We start from the raw sequence: 15724 nt of genomic DNA on the forward strand, positions 1-15724 counted from the left end.
TTTATAGATTGCACAGAATTTATATATTTTTATGCATAATGATGTCAGGATTTAGACATTTAAATAGCATGGGAAACTCTTGGCTATTCACATTAAATTGATATATTTAAAAAGGAAACGTTAAATTGATCATTATGGTTTACTGAACAAGCCATGATTGCCTAATTCAAAAATCATATGTTTGGTTCATATACTGTGGGAAAGCATCCTGCTTAATCATGGTTTATTGAATGAGACTGAGTTTACATAACATAAATACCATAACACAGATTGGTTCTGGCACTTCGTCCACTGTCAACCAAGACAAGGGCTTCTTTGCCTTATATGACAGGCAAGGTATATTCTCATCTCCATTTGAGGTTTACAAGATGCTGTATAAAAACATCAACTGGTTTCATACAAAAACTGACCCTGTTGAATGAATGCTTTAATTCTTAATTTCATTGGAGGTGACAAATACTATTATAAACTTGCATAGATCTTATGGCAATTTCAGCTACGACAGCTCTCTTGTTATAATCCACATAGTTAACTGCCAATCACACTGTCCAAGAATGCAGCAAATTTTTCTGGTTGTCCAGGAAGAAATGGCTTCAGAGTAGACAAGTCCATTGATTTGAGCATCTCCACAAGAGTCCTATGAAAAAGGGGAAATCATAATCTATCAAAATTACCATGAAATACTTGTTTTCTCACATCTGTATCTTGGTTTTCCTATAGTCTTGGACTATGTGGTCAACTTGAAACTCTAAGACTTCACACCAGCTATAGAAAGAAATCTCAGGTCTCCAGGAACTCAGCCCCACATAACCAACATTTCACAGATTCACTGTGAAAAGATAAGCTGATTTATTGTAGAAAAGAAAAGTATATACAAGACAGCCAGGAATCAATCTCTTCATGAATTACCCTCTAGCATTCAATTTCCAGGCCTTTTCTCCTTGTTTTTCAAGACATTGCACTTTTGGATTCCTTCTTGCAGTCCTGAAAGCCAAATGCTCTTGCTCCATGTTTACATATCAGTTCTGCCTGGCTTCAGAATCCTTGGTTCCTGCCTCATCAGCTTCAACAGAAATAGTACTTTACACCATGCGTCCACATGCAGATATCTGATTCATCAAAATTTTCCATTCATAGAGTGTAGCATATGAAGACTGTTCCTTATGCATTTTAGAATTATTTTAAAACAATGCACACTTTATATTCTCCACATGATTTTAAAATAGTGCACCAAATACAATTAAGACATTATCAATTACATTCAAAAACTCAAGTGTCCTGAACACAATGTGTTCACATAAATGAAAAAGTCACATGCTGGTCTAATGTGACAGCCTAGGTAACATAACACACTGAGACCAGGACTGTGCTGAAGCGCAAATTATCCAGCCTCATTTTAGCCTAGCATGTTATACAAACCCAGTTCCAATGATCAGTGGTCCCTCTTTTTTGCTTTCCCTTTTAGACATACTATAGCATGTCTGAGAAATGCACAAATGATCGTCAATTTTAAATCAATTCTAACTCTTATTTCTCTTAAGTGTACTGCTTCTTCAGATCCCATTCACTTCACCATGATGGCAACATTCCTACCAATTCTCCTTCTGAGCCCTAATAGCATGGTGGTTAGAATACAGTAGTCCTTCACTTACAGTTAATTTAATGATCATTCAAACTTACAATGACACTGAAAAATGTGACTTATGATTGTTTTTCATAATTACGACCTTTGTAGCATCCCATGATCACATGATCAAAATTCAGATGCTTGGCAACTCATGACGATTGCACTGTCTCAGTGACAGTGCAACCGTCATGTGATCATCTTTTGCAACCTTTTGACAAGCAATGTCAATGGGGAAGTCAGATTCACTAACATCCAGGTTAACTTATCAATTGCAGTGATTCACTTAAAAACTGTGGCAAGAAAAGTTGTAAAATGGGGCAAAACTCACTGAACAAATGTCTCACTTAACAGCAGAAATTTTGGGTCCCATTGTGATCATAAGCCAAGGACTATCTGAATTTGCAGGCAAACTCTGCCCACATCTTGGAGTTTGATCCTGACAGAGCTCAAGATTGACTCAGCCTTCCATCCTTTCGAGGTTGGTAAAATGAGGATCCAGATTTTTGTGGGCAATATGCTGACTCTGTAAACTGCTTGAAGAGGGCTGTAAAGAACTATGGGGTGGTATATACCATATTTTCCCGAAAATAAGACTCTGTCTTGTAATTTTGAACCCTGAAATAAGCGTTTGGCCTTATTGCCATGCACGCAAAAGCCCGATTGGGCTTATTATCAGGGGATGTCTTATTTTGGGGGAAACAGGGTAAATGTAAGGGCTACTGCTATTCTTTCAACTATCTCTGTTTCAACTTTCAACTAGCTTAATTTCTATTTATATGGCTGTTGATATATTACCCTCACCCTGCTATTACACTGCTCATTGCCCATTAGATGAATCTGTTCATTCTGAGATCAGCACCACTCCTGCACTTTTGTTAACAATGTCAGCATTAACATGTGCCAGAGCTTCAAACAGAGCATGGAATACATCTATCTCTAAAATTGAGGTAAGGTAGGCAAGCCTATACATTTTATATATAAATAACAAATCAATTCAGGCTTATTGCAAGGATAAGTTGTTTTTATTACAGTCTTCAACCTACAACCATTCATTTAGTGACTGTTCAGAGTTACACTGAAAAAAGTGATTTACGACTGGTCCTTGCACTTCTATTTCAGCATCCCCGTGGTCACATGATCAAAATTCAGGTGCTTAGCAATCGGCATCTATTTACTATGGTTGCAATGTCCTGCAGTCATCTGATTGCGATTTGAAATCTTCCCAGTCAGCTTCTGACAAGCAAAGTCAATTGGGGAAGCTGATTTCACTTAACAACTGCATGATTCACTTAACAAATGCAACTGTGACAAAAAAGTCACAGAATTGGGCACAACTCACTTAACAACTGCCTTGGTTAGTAATGGAAATTCTGATACCAATTGTGGTCGTAAGTCAAGAACTACTTATACAATGAAGCGCTGATAATTTCTCAGTTACAGCAGAAACTACAAATCAAGCCATCTACAGTATATGTAACAGCCCCAAAGTTTAAACCAAACCTCTATTTCTTCCACCGTTGATGTGATAACAAACATCTTGCTCATTTCTCTGATTTGGGTGTTGAGGCTGCTTGCCACATGCTTTGATAATGATCTAATATAATCCTAGGCTTTTTTTTTTTAATATTTTTTATTAAACATTTTTTAAAAACAAAAAGAAAGCTTTAACACTTTTTCCTTTTCAACAGTTTTGCATCAGTCAAGAATTTCTTACTTATACATTTTTTTCTCTCTTATTCTACAATATCTTTTGTACATATACTTCTAATATTTATTTATTTATTTACATATATACATATAAATACCCATGTACACAATTTCATTTCTACAATTTTTGTTTCCTCATATTTGCTATTATACTTTTATTCCTACTTCGACCCTTATTTAATTTTTCCTTGCCTTTTATCTCTCTCCTCCAGCCATTCATACCATTTCTCCCACACTAAGTAATATTCTGTTTCCTCTTTTTCTTGTATCTCCTTTGTTAATTTCTCCATCTCCGCACATTCCAAAACTTTTCTGATCAAATTATGTTCGGATGGTATATTATTATTTTTACAATTCTGAGTGTAGATTATTCTTGCTGCTGCAATAATATGGATAATTAAATATTGTATTTCTTTTTCCTATGACCCTGGGAGTATTCCTAGTAAAAATGTTTCTGGCCTCATCTCTATCTGTTGTTTGGTTATTTCTTCTAATTGTGATCAAATTCTACTCCAGTAATGTTTCGCTTTATGGCAGGACCACCACATGTGGTAATACGTTTCCTTTTGCTGTTTGCATTTCCAACACGTTGGTAAGGTATTGGGAAACATCTTTGCCAATCTGGCTGGTGGCAAGTGCCACCTGTAAAACATTTTATACGTATTTTCTTTATAGTATACAGACATTGTCAGTTTATAATTTTTGTTTCATAATTTCTCCCATTTATCTAATTCAATGTTATATATGAAATTTTTTACCCAAATTATCATATTTTCCTTAACTACCTCCTCTTCCAATTTGTATCTTAATAGATAATTGTAAATTTTTTTGATCAATTTATCTTCTGTGCCTTGGAGGATTTTGTCTAATTCGTGTACTTCTCTTTGGAATCCATATTGTGTCAAATCTGTCTTATATCTAGATTTTATTTGCATGTAAGGCCACCAATCAATGTCTGTACCCTGTTCTTTTAATTCCTGCCTTGTTTTCAATTCCCCTTGACTATTTAACATCTTTATATCTTTTCATTTTGTCAATGTCTAATGCATTGTGGTTAACCATTCTGGAATTTTGTCATGATGATTCTTTTTTTATCCCTTGCCATGTTTGTAGTAGTGCATCTCTGATTGTTGTTGAAAATAGTTATGCTGTCTATTTTTTCCTTCCCATAAAAAGGCGTGCCACCCTCTCTGTAAATCATATCCCTCTAATGTTAAAATTCTTTTATTTCGTAATTCCATCCAGTCTTTGATCCATATAAGTGATGTTGCTTTATAGTAGATTTCCCAATCTTGTAGTCCAAATCCTCCTCTTGCTCTACTATCTTGCAGTGATTGTATTTTGATTCTTGATTTTTTTCCCTGCCAAATATAGTTCGCTATTAATTTATTTAGATCTTTAAAAAAGTTTTTTCCTAATTTTATGGGAACTACTTGGAATAAGAATAGTAATCGTGGTAGCACGTTCATTTTAATCGATGCTATTTTTCCTAAAAAAGATAAAAAGGTAGTCTCAGGCTTTTTATCTTCAGCTTTGCCACCTTTGGCCCTCACACCATGGCACAGAGGACTTGGCATCACTTCAAACCAAATTGGCAGTTAAGTTGAAAGAAATTATCTGGATCTCTTTGAACCTTCCTTTCCAGCCATTTACTTGTAGCAGTTCAAAAAGCAGATGAGAGCTTCATGAAATCTTCTGTGTGATGATCAGCAAGCAGAACATTCATTCCAAATGAACAGGGAGATGTGCCCACAAGAGGGCAGATATCAAAGAAAGTCCAGAGAATGGTCCCTGTGGGGTACCCTGTGGGTACCATGGACAGCTCCCAGCTAATAGACAAAAGACTACAAGAAGTTGGCAAATTTGACTCAGCACTTATAGCTCAAAAATCCTGGGTGACAGATATAGACAAAATTGAAAACTGTTTTTCCCCAAAAGCTGAACAAAATGAATGAGAAAATATCAGAGCATCACTTTACCAGTTTAGTTAGGAAATACACCTCATGATAAGCTGTGACTGACTAAACAATAGAATATTTATATCCTGGCTAAAGTTAAGATTAAGAGTTCATGTACTGCTCTGGTTCTTTATAATAGGGTTCAGGACAAAGGAATTTATTGTATTACTGGTTGGATAAATTACTGAGTAGATAAAATATCTAAAGGAAATAAAAAAAAATAAAGGAATTACCACAATAGCACAAACAAGAGCTATCTATTTTGCTTAATTCAGAACTTAAGATAACTAAAGGACCATCCTCAGCAACAATGAAATTAAAAACACAAAAAGCAACTGTTTTACTCCTACATTTTTTGACTTAAGAGCCAAGAACATCTGCACGGCAACCAAGGATGTTAGGAAAATCCATACCTGCTTGTGCAGTAAAAGAGATGTCCATCTTTGTGCAGCTGCCTGGCCAATTCCAATTGATGGTTGTCCATAAGTTTGTCATTGATTACAACCAGGAGAGGCTTCCCAGCTTCCAAAACTTCCAAACAGCTACCTGCTCCTGTAGCAAAAGCACCAGAACCAGATCATTCTACTTGACATAGCAGCAGCAGCCATTCAGCAAAAATGGGTTGATGGAATAAAATGGATAATAAGAAATTGGATTAAATAAGGCTCCCTTGCCCATCGCCAAATTGATTCTTTTATGAGTTGAAGAGAAAGTGTAGAATATAAATCAGAGGTGTTTGAGCTGAGCACCCCATCTACCCACAAAAGTCTTGGGATGTGAATATTCATTCTTTCTTTCTTTCTTTCTTTCTTTCTTTCTTTCTTTCTTTCTTTCTTCTTCTTTTTCCTTTCTTTCTGATTCAGTAAATCAAATCAATAAACTCTTTTGCTTTCTAACTGTTGCATTTAATGTCACAGAAGGGTAAAATTATTCAATAGTCATGGAATGCCTTATTTACAGTATTAAATCAAAGCACCGTTTTATTCTGGTCCTGTTCACTTCTTTGTTTTAGTCTCAGCTATGTTTTGGAACATGTCAATAATTACAAGTGAATCAGGGTTCTAAAATGGTTTCATTCTTTTAAGGGAAACTAATATATTATTCACCAACTGACTTTTGGGCATTTCATAAATGCTGATGGATAGGGTTTTGTAATGAGTAAGCAGATGCTCCAGATAGCACCTACGTTTCAATGTTTGTGTTAAAAGAAATTGGGAAAATATTTTTATGAACAGTGACAGCCAGTTTTGTCTAGTGCTGCCTTAGGGACAGGCTAGAAACCAGGAGATTCTGAGTTCTATTCCCTCCTTAGGTGTGAAAGCTAGCTGGGTGACTTTGGGCCAGTTACTCTCTCTCTGCCAAACCTCACAGTTAGAGTGAGGAGGAGGAGGGATTTTGAATTGTGCAAAATTACAGGTGGAATATAAATCTAGCAAATAAACATGCACAAATTTGACATTGCTTCTACCTATATATACTATAGTATATATATACTATATATACAGTTGGTTTTGCATAAAAAATGTACAAATCCATATCTCAGACTATACCTTGCTCGGCTAATGCTACAGAAGAAATAGACTCCTTTCTTAAAAAATTAGAATTTGTTTGGGCTTTATTTTACATATAAATGACATTTCAGGTTGCAAACATGTAGAATTAACAGATTAACAGAGTTGGAAGGGACCTTGTAGGTCATCTACTCCAACCCCACCTCCTGTGCCTAAGCAGGAGACTCTATACCATTTCTGACAAATGGCAGTCCAATCTCTTCTTGAAAGCCTCCAGTGATGAAGCTCCCACAACTTCTGAAGGCAACTTCTGTTCCATGGGTTGATTATTCTTACTGTCAGAAAATTTCTCCTTATTTCTAGGTTGAATCTCTCCTTAATCAGTTTCCAACCATTATTCCTTGTCTGCCCTTTGGGTGCCTTGGAAAATAGCTTGACTCCTTCCTCTTGTGGCAGCCCCTCATGACTGTTTCATGACCTGTTTATAACTGCTCACTGACCATAAATACAATAAAATCTCTATAGCTGTATCTCCCTTGAACATAAGACATTTCTCTTTTAAATCAACCTTCATATTTGTTTCCAGGGGGCAGTACTCTTTACATAAATAAAGGATGTAAATAAATGATCCACTTTTCCCCATATAAAGACAACTTATCCTCCTACATTGTTTTTGTTCTTTTCAATGGGGTGAGCAAAGGTTGGCTACAAGAGACTGGGTGTTTGTACTGAGATGCTTTACCTGCGTGGCTTATGACCAGATCTGCTTTTTTAACATCTTCAGAAAGTGAACTCTTGAATCTGAACACTTCCAGAGTAAATGTGGCTGTGCTAAATGAATCTGGACATTCTTTGCCTCGGCCAACCTGAACGACAAGCTTGCAACAGCCAAGGTCCTGTAAAGCCTGCATCAGAAAGAAACATATATCCTCACTGAGGTTAAAAATAAACTCATTAGAAGCTACAAAGGTGAATTTATTTCTCTCTCCAAGATGAGAAAATATACATGACTTACTATTTACAACTGTGCTTCTGTATCCTTTTGTAAGAAAAGAATTATTACTAATACATTATTGCTTCGGGGGGAGGCCTTTCTTTTTGATGCCTTCAAAGCAGTGTTGACTCTTGGAGACTGACTGGATGAACCCCTGCAGTTTTCCTGGCATGGTTTAGTTTGGCACTTCCACCTTCCCAGGGCTGAGAAATAGGAACTGGCCCAAGGTCACCCTTAGGCTTCATGCCTAAGGCAGGATTACAACTCAGAGTCGTCCAGTTTCCAGCCTGGTGTTCTAACCATTACATCAAACTGTTTCCTCCAAATATGTTAGACCAGGGGTCCCCAATCTTTTGGACCCACCAATTCATAATTTTAAATCCCACGGACCACTAATACGAATCCAGTGCACCGCTTGCTGAAGCGCCTGGTCTCCCAGTGACAGGATGGGGTCCTTCAGGCACTCTCCCTCCTCTCTCTTTCTCTCTCTCTCTCCCCTCTCTCTTTCTCTCTCCCATTCACTTTCTCTCTCCCACTCATTCTCTCTCTCCCCCCCACTCTCTCTCTCTCTCATTCTGATTCTCTCACTCTCTCATTCTGTCTTTTCCTCTCTCTCTCATTCTCTCATTCTGATTCTCTCTCATTCTCTCTCTTTCATTGTCTCTTTCTCTCTCATTCTGATTCTGATTCTCTCTCTCTCATTCTCTTTCATTCTGTCTCTTTCTCTCTCTTTCATTCTCTCTCTCTGCCTCATTCTGATTCTCTCATTCTGATTCTTTCTCTCTCTCATCTGCCCCCTTTCTCTCTCTCATCTCTTTCTCTCTCACCCTCTTCCTCATCTCTCTTCCACTTTCTCTTATTCTCTCTCCCCCTCTCTTTAATTCTCATTCTCTCTTGTTCTCTCTCCCCCTCTTCTTCTCTCTCTCTCTCCCTTTCGCATCTCTCCCTCTCTCATTCTCTCTCTCACTCTTTCATTCTCTCTCATTCTCTTTCTCTCTCCCCCTCAAACTTTTTCTATCTCATTCTCTCTCCCTCCCTCCCCCCTCTCCCTCATCTCTCTCCCACTTTCTCTCATTCTTTCATTCTCTCATTCTCTCCCCTCTCTCTCTCATCTTTCTTCCCCCTCTTTCTCTCTCATCTCTTTCTCTCTTCCCCTCTTTCTCTTTCTCATCCTCTCTCTCTCTCTCTCTCTCTCTCTCATTCTCTCTCTCATCTCATGGGCCAGCCAGTGTCTTGGGGCTGAGAGGAAGTCAAGCATCTCCCCGAGAGACCGAGGCACGCAGAGCACCAACAAGGACTGGAAGAAAGGGTCGTGAGATCCAGCAAGAGACGAAGCTTCACTCCTGCTCTGGAATATAGAGCAAATCTCCATCCCCCGCCCTTCCCTTCTCAGGCCAGGCGAGAAGTGACTGGGAAGGGAGAGCAAAGCGGGGACAGCCACTGTTGTGGCCCGCCAGTGGCCTGCGTGGATTGTTGCTGATCCCGACAATGAGGAGGCTGGTGTGGTGCTGCGTCATCAGCCTGTGCAGCTGGCGCTCGAGTCAGACAGCGAGGAGGCTGAAGAAGATGTGGTGCCAGAGGCAGGGATTCAGTCAGGGCCTTCAGAACCTCCATAGGCTCCTTTAAGTGAAGAGGAGGAAGAGGAGGAGCCTCTTCTCAATGCACGGACACGCAGAGCTGTCAGAAGGCAGTGGTTCCTCAGGAGGAGGTCTCCTCGAGAGTAAGGCTTGGGGCTAATTGGCCACTCCCTTAGCCTACTTAAGAACGAACGCAGCTTGCAACAAGCTGCAGGAAACAACTTTAGTTCGCTAATCATCACGTTGGGATATCTCTGCAACCTTGCTTCTGGGCTTTCTGCCAACTTCAGTAAGATTCTGACTATCTTATCTGTGGAATCCTGGCAGGCTGTTAAGAACACTTATTAACAGCTGGCATTTGCTAAAACTGTGTTATTTGAGTAACCTAAGTTTTGTTCAGAGTTTGTGTGTGCTGTGTTCTTTGGGATCCGTAGCTGGGGCAGAACAGCCCCTGGTGGGTTCAGCCGACAGGAATCTACAGCAGGGGGAAGAAACAGCCTGGGGTTGCCGCCACCCGTTGCTTCGGCCTGCCTGCTCCGCCACCCCTTCTTGCACCATTACCTCATTCCGGCCGGCAAGGGCTGCGCTGCAAAGTTGCAAGTTGTATGAACCTCCCTCTATGGCGGAGTTTTACAGCCCCACCATGAGCTGCTTGGCCAGTCCCATATTCCAGAGCTCTAGTCACAGGACTAGCCATTGCTCATCTTGGAACAGCTCCTCCACCCAGGTCCACTGCGGACCACCAAAATTTTCTTGTGGATCACTTTGACCACTGTGTTAGATGATAATTTCCACCAGCTGCTCTCAGTATAACCAATAGCCAATAATGGCAACTGTAGATTGAAAGAGGGATAATGGCTATGCTGCACACCCACTCATTCTCATCGTACCTAAAAGCAACGCAGTGCTCTACCAAATGATCTAAAATGGCATGATGGGTTGGCCACCTGCTTTCCTTGCTGTCAATCAACTCAGCAGACGTGCACTTAAATCAGAGACAAAGCATCGCCTTTTAGCCACCAATGTGGAATGTGAATTGTAGACTGAGTCATTTTAAAAAGCTGTAGAATTTTCAGAAGAGAATAAATAAGGACAGGAAGGGCCATTGCAATCCTAAATACCTAATTATTTGATACAATAGTTCAATTGGCTTATAAAATAGATTATGTAAAATAAGATTATATAAGAGCTATGGAAGTCTGCAAAGATTGTTTCTGAGTAAGTGTATTGAAGACCAAACTGTCAAACTATACTCATCAACCATATGTCCATGGAGATGTGGTCACAGACCACATGTCTGCAGCACGTGGTCCAAATAGTCATCTTGGCTCCATCTTGCAAGGAAACTGGCAAGCAAAACTCTACTTGAGGACAGGTGGCTCTTTGATTGCACAGTTGCAAATGCCATTTTGATTTTTTTTATCACATTCTGTGAATACCCTGACTCCTATGAATATTCTGCAAAACCCAGGTAAGGCAATCATGCATTTTATCAGGAGTGAGATTTCCACAAAAGGATTTTACTGCTGGTATTACATGGTTAAAATTATTAGGCCCATTTAGGGATAAATTTTATGGCATGTACTAAAACTAACTCATAGCTGCTGGATTATACATTTTAACTATTTCATAATTTGTATCCCACTTTCAATTTTACACAATGCATTCTAATATTGTACACAGCTTGACTGTGAGTATCAATGACAGGAGGTAGAAAACCAGCAAATACAGCTGTCATCTCTTTGTGGGATTAAGCTCTGACGAAGTGCATGCAGCTCTGTACTCCATTGCAGCATGCCATCCGCATTTACATGAGAAGCAATTGCAAAGCATATAGATGGCATCCTTTAAATTTTACTGAGATAATCAACAAACATGGTCATAGTACAGAAATTTAGGATTAAATCCAAGTATGGAATCATCCTGAGGAATCTTATCCTGATGATCTTTAATAACATTGGTAAAAGGATATCACCAGAGATTAAAGTTTTGAGTCAGCCTATTCTTTAATCCAGTGTTCTCAACCTTGTCAACTTTAAACTATGTGGACTTCAACTCCCAGAATTCCCCAGCCAGCAAGAACTGTCAATCTAGCTGGTGCTAGCGGGGCAATTAACAGACCATAGATGCAATGTTTAATCAGGCTTGAAAGGAGGCATTTTTGAATAGGCATGCATGAATGCTCACTTTTGATTGTGCACAGACTCACTTTTGACCATGCGTGCACCAGGGCTCGCTTTTGAGTGAGTACATCCACAATGGGACTCACTTTTGATTGTGCATGTCTGCCTTGGGACTCACTTCTGATCATGCACATACCGGGATTCACTTTTGAGCATTAAGGTTTTAATATTTTAACTATTTTACTTGTTTTATAATCTTGTTTATAAATTATAATTTATAAACTGCCCTGAGTCACCACTGTCTGCACTGATTCACTTTTGAACATGCATGCACATATTGAAACCCACTTTTGATTGTGCATTTATGTCCACATTGGGATTCAGTTTTGGCTGTGTATATCTGCATCTATGGGGTGGTATATAAATGTAAGTGCTACTGATATTCTTTCAACTATCTCTGTTTGCTTCAACTTTCAACTAGTTTGATTTTTATTTATATGGCTGTTACCCTCACCCTGCTATTACACTGTTCATTGTCCTGTAGGAAGTTCGCACCCACCCCTCTCCTAGAAAAATGAAATATTCTAGGAAATATTAAAAAGGCAGAATATTTCCCCTAAAAAGAGAAATAGAAATCTTAAGACAGAAACTCAGCCCCAGCTCCCTGCCCCCAGCAGATACTTTGATTATTTACAAGACAAAAGGCTGGGCCAGCTTATCTACAACACAAAAGACATGGCCCTCAGGACATGATAGGATTAGCCCTCACTCAAGATCCAAACCAGGACAAAGCCATTAAACCATAATAGGAATTGACCAAAGCCCCTTCATTACATCATCACCCAGCAAGATTCAACCAGGCCTGGGACTCAAGTTACCCTACAGCCTACAAAGTTAGCTAAGACCCCAGCCCCCTGGGAGTCTGACAGGCAATGGGATACATTTCTTGTACAGGAACAAGAAATTCTAAGGCAGGGCCCAAGAGAGTGTATAAATATATCCCTCTCTCCACTCCATGTGCTCTTTTTGCCCAGGACCTCAAACCATGTGGTTAAAACCTGGCCAGAGGGTGCTCTCAGTCAGCTGCAGAACTGTTTTGAAACCACTGAATGGAGTGTATTTGAACATCAAGACCTCCATGAATACACTGATGCTGTACTCTCTTACTTCAAAGTGTGCACTGATAGTGTAACAGCAGACAGGTGCACCAGAGTCTACGGGAATTGTAAACCCTGGATGCCTGCCAAGGTACGGATGCTTCTGACAGTCCGGGATTCTGCCTTTAAGGCAGGGGACAGTGAGAGATATAGAGAGGTCAGGGCAAACCTCAGAAGAGGCATTAAGATGGCAAAACAACAATGCAAACATAAGGTGGAGAACCATCTAGCAGACAACAACCCAAAGCAAGTGTCGCAGGGACTGCAGCACCTAACTAATTTAAACATGGTCAATGCTGATGCCTCGTTGGTAGAGGAGCTGAACACCTTCTTTGCCCGCTACGAGGTGAAAAGACCAGACCCCGTAGCCTCTGCCCACCAGCCTTCTGCTTCCCAACCACTTACGCTATACGAACACCAAGTGAAAGCTGTATTGAAGAATGTGAATCCCAGCAAAGCTGCAGGTCCAGATGGGGTGCTGGGGATAGTGGTAAAGACCTGTGCCGACGAATTATCAGGGGTCCTGACAAGGATCATCTCCCTGCAAACGGCCAATGTTCCATCATGCTTGAAAGCAGCCACTATTGTCCCAGTCCCGAAGAAAACAGCAATTAACTGCCTAAATGACTACAGACCTATCGCACTAACATCTGTAGTGATGAAATGCTTCGAGAGATTGGTTCTCCAACACCTTAGGACATGCCTCCCACCGGACTTTGATAAACTTCAGTTTGCCTACAGAGGGAATAGATCAACAGATAATGCCATAGCTACTGCTTTACATTCTGTAGTGAGCCATCTGGAGAAACCCGGTAACTATGTCAGGATGCTTTTCATATATTATAGCTTGGCCTTCAATACCATTCTGCCAAGCATCCTTTCTATAAGCTTTTCTATAAAGTTGACTGACTTGGATTTTCCCTCTTCCATCTGTGACTGGATCAAAGATTTTCTGAGGGACTGGCCACAAACAGTGATGGTTGGGTCTGTCATATCCACCCCCTGAAGCTCAGCACTGGCTCCCCACAGGGCTGTGTGCTCAGTCCCTACCTATATTCACTGTACACATGATTGCGTATTGTCTGATCCATCCAGTGTGATCATTAAGTTCACAGATGATACTACTGTATTGGGTCTTATTACAGGTGGAGACGAAACAGCGTACAAGGGGGAGGTTCAAAAACTATCCACATGGTGCTTACAAAACAACCTGCACCTGAACATCAACAAGACAAAGGAGATAAGTGACTTCCGGAAGAGAGAGGAACCTGCCCCACTTTACATCGAGGGGGACTGTGCGGAGAGAGTTTCCTCCTTTAAATTCCCGGGAGTTAATCTGAGCAAAGATCTCACCTGGAAAATCAACACGACCCAGGTGACCACAAAGGCCCAACAGAGGTTCCACTTCCTTAGGGTCTTGCGGAAAAATAAAAGTGGAACAACAACTGATGACCTCCTTTTATCGGCCCACAACAGAAAACGACCTCACTCATTGCATTACTATCCGCTGGCTTGACAGCCACGGATAGAAAGACATTACAGAGGGTGGTGAGCACAGCACAAAACATCCTGGTCTGTCCTCTGATATCACTAGAGGACATCGCTAGGGCTCGCTGCCTTAGAAGAGTGAGGAAAATTCTCAGGGGCGACTCACACCCTGGTCAGTCCTTTTTTCTTCTCCTACCATTTGGAAAGAGATATAGAGGCATAGGCAGCCACACAAACAGGCTGAAGAACAGTTTTTATCCGTGGGCTGTCAGACTCCTGAATGAAAAATAACTCTACAACAGTGGTTCTCAACCTGTGGGTCGGGACCCCTTTGGGGGTCGAACGACCCTTTCACAGGGGTCGCCTAAGATCATCGGAAAACACATATTTTCAATGGTTTTAGGAATAATTCATCCCTCTCTATTGCTGTATCCTTTTATGCATATGGACTACTCAGAGGGCTGAAAAAGTTGACTGGTCCTCGCACTTTTGACCAGTCCTCAAACTTACGACTATCTTCACATTTTACGGTTTTTGCCCTATCTTATCACCATGGTGAAAAGAAGCAGTTGTGAAATGAGTGACATGGTTGTTAAGAATGCTGCACGGGCATAAATGTGAGGATGGTCATAAGTGTGAGGACCAGTCAAAAGTGCGAGGACCTGTCAGAAATGACTTTTTTCAGCCCTCTGAGTAGTCCCTATTCACATAGCCATGGCCACCTGGTCACATGACCAGCTAGCCACGCCCACAGAATCGGTAGTAAAAAAATTTAGAACCCGCCCCTGGTTGGGGGTCATCACAACATGAGGAACTGTATTAAAGGGTCGTGGTATTAGAAAGGTTGAGAACCACTGCTCTACAACAACATAGCAATGACATGCAATAAAATTGGGTATTTGTTAGTAGGATTCACTGGGCTGGGGACTTTCTTTGTGTCTTTCACTGCGAGTTATATTGTGATGGGGGGGGGGGGGAGACTGCACGAAGTGAGGCTCAGTCAATCTCATTGTACACATATTCTCTGACAACAAAAGATTAGGATTGAATTGAGCATGCATGCATGCAACCGGGACTCTATTTTGAGAGGGACGCCTTGGATCTGCCCTATGAATTTATTTTCTTTGGCCAAATTCAGGCAGCTTCCTTCCGAGCGAGCCAATTACTGCAAAGCGAGGACTCGGAAGAGAATTGCACGGCTTCCCTCCGTCCCTCCCTCTACCGGCATTTTCCCACGCAAGAAAAAGGAGCCGAAAAACGTCAGCTTGCAATACATTAGGGACCACAGAGACGCGGCGCCTAGAAAAGGCACAGGAAGTGACGCAAAGCGCAAGCCTCACTTCTTCCGCCCTTAGGCGGCCGGCTGTTTGTTCTGAGGCGCGGCGCAAGCTTTCAAAGGTGGCGTTGGGGAAGTGGGAAGGGCGGCGTCGGAAGACTCGCCTGAGTCGCTTCGGGAGTCGTCACGGCGGCAATGAGTTCGTCGAAGCTGGTGGTGCCGACTGTAACGAAAACGGACTTCATGGCCGACGAAGAGACGGAGCGATGATAGAAAGGATGGCGGCTGGAACGGCCCCGAGAGCTG

The 15724-nt window shown here is 41.0% G+C and overlaps 1 protein-coding gene across 2 annotated transcripts; it reads right to left on the bottom strand.

The window, feature by feature from the left end:
- LOC139322591 (UDP-N-acetylglucosamine transferase subunit ALG13-like) lies at positions 1–15724 on the bottom strand. Of its 2 annotated transcripts, none has more exons than XM_070951733.1 (4): positions 15583–15724; positions 7546–7708; positions 5706–5844; positions 1–637 (listed from the first exon to the last, which is right to left on the bottom strand). In XM_070951733.1, the coding sequence occupies exons 1-4, from the start codon at positions 15661–15663 to the stop codon at positions 529–531; spliced, it is 492 nt and encodes a 163-aa protein (XP_070807834.1). In that variant the 5' UTR covers positions 15664–15724; the 3' UTR covers positions 1–528. The 2 variants fall into 2 exon arrangements, with proteins under 2 accessions (XP_070807834.1, XP_070807835.1); XM_070951734.1 differs by lacking the exon at positions 1–637 and adding an exon at positions 2725–2860.

This window comes from Pituophis catenifer, unplaced genomic scaffold (assembly GCF_029215685.1).
Source record: "Pituophis catenifer annectens isolate HBS135680 unplaced genomic scaffold, rPitCat1.0.hap2 SCAF_11, whole genome shotgun sequence".
Lineage (NCBI taxonomy): Eukaryota > Metazoa > Chordata > Lepidosauria > Squamata > Colubridae > Pituophis > Pituophis catenifer.

What these genes read in the sequence shown, in the direction of transcription:
- LOC139322591 (XM_070951733.1), bottom strand. Translation starts at nt 15,663, where the DNA reads ATGAAGTCCGTTTTCGTTACAGTCGGCACCACCAGCTTCGACGAACTC. An exon ending in TCTGGTCATAAGCCACGCAG is followed by an intron (nt 5,845 to 7,545) that starts GTAAAGCATCTC and finishes CTTTTGCTACAG; the next exon opens with GAGCAGGTAGCTGTTTGGAA. An exon ending in CTCTTTTACTGCACAAGCAG is followed by an intron (nt 638 to 5,705) that starts GTATGGATTTTC and finishes CCTTTTTCATAG; the next exon opens with GACTCTTGTGGAGATGCTCA.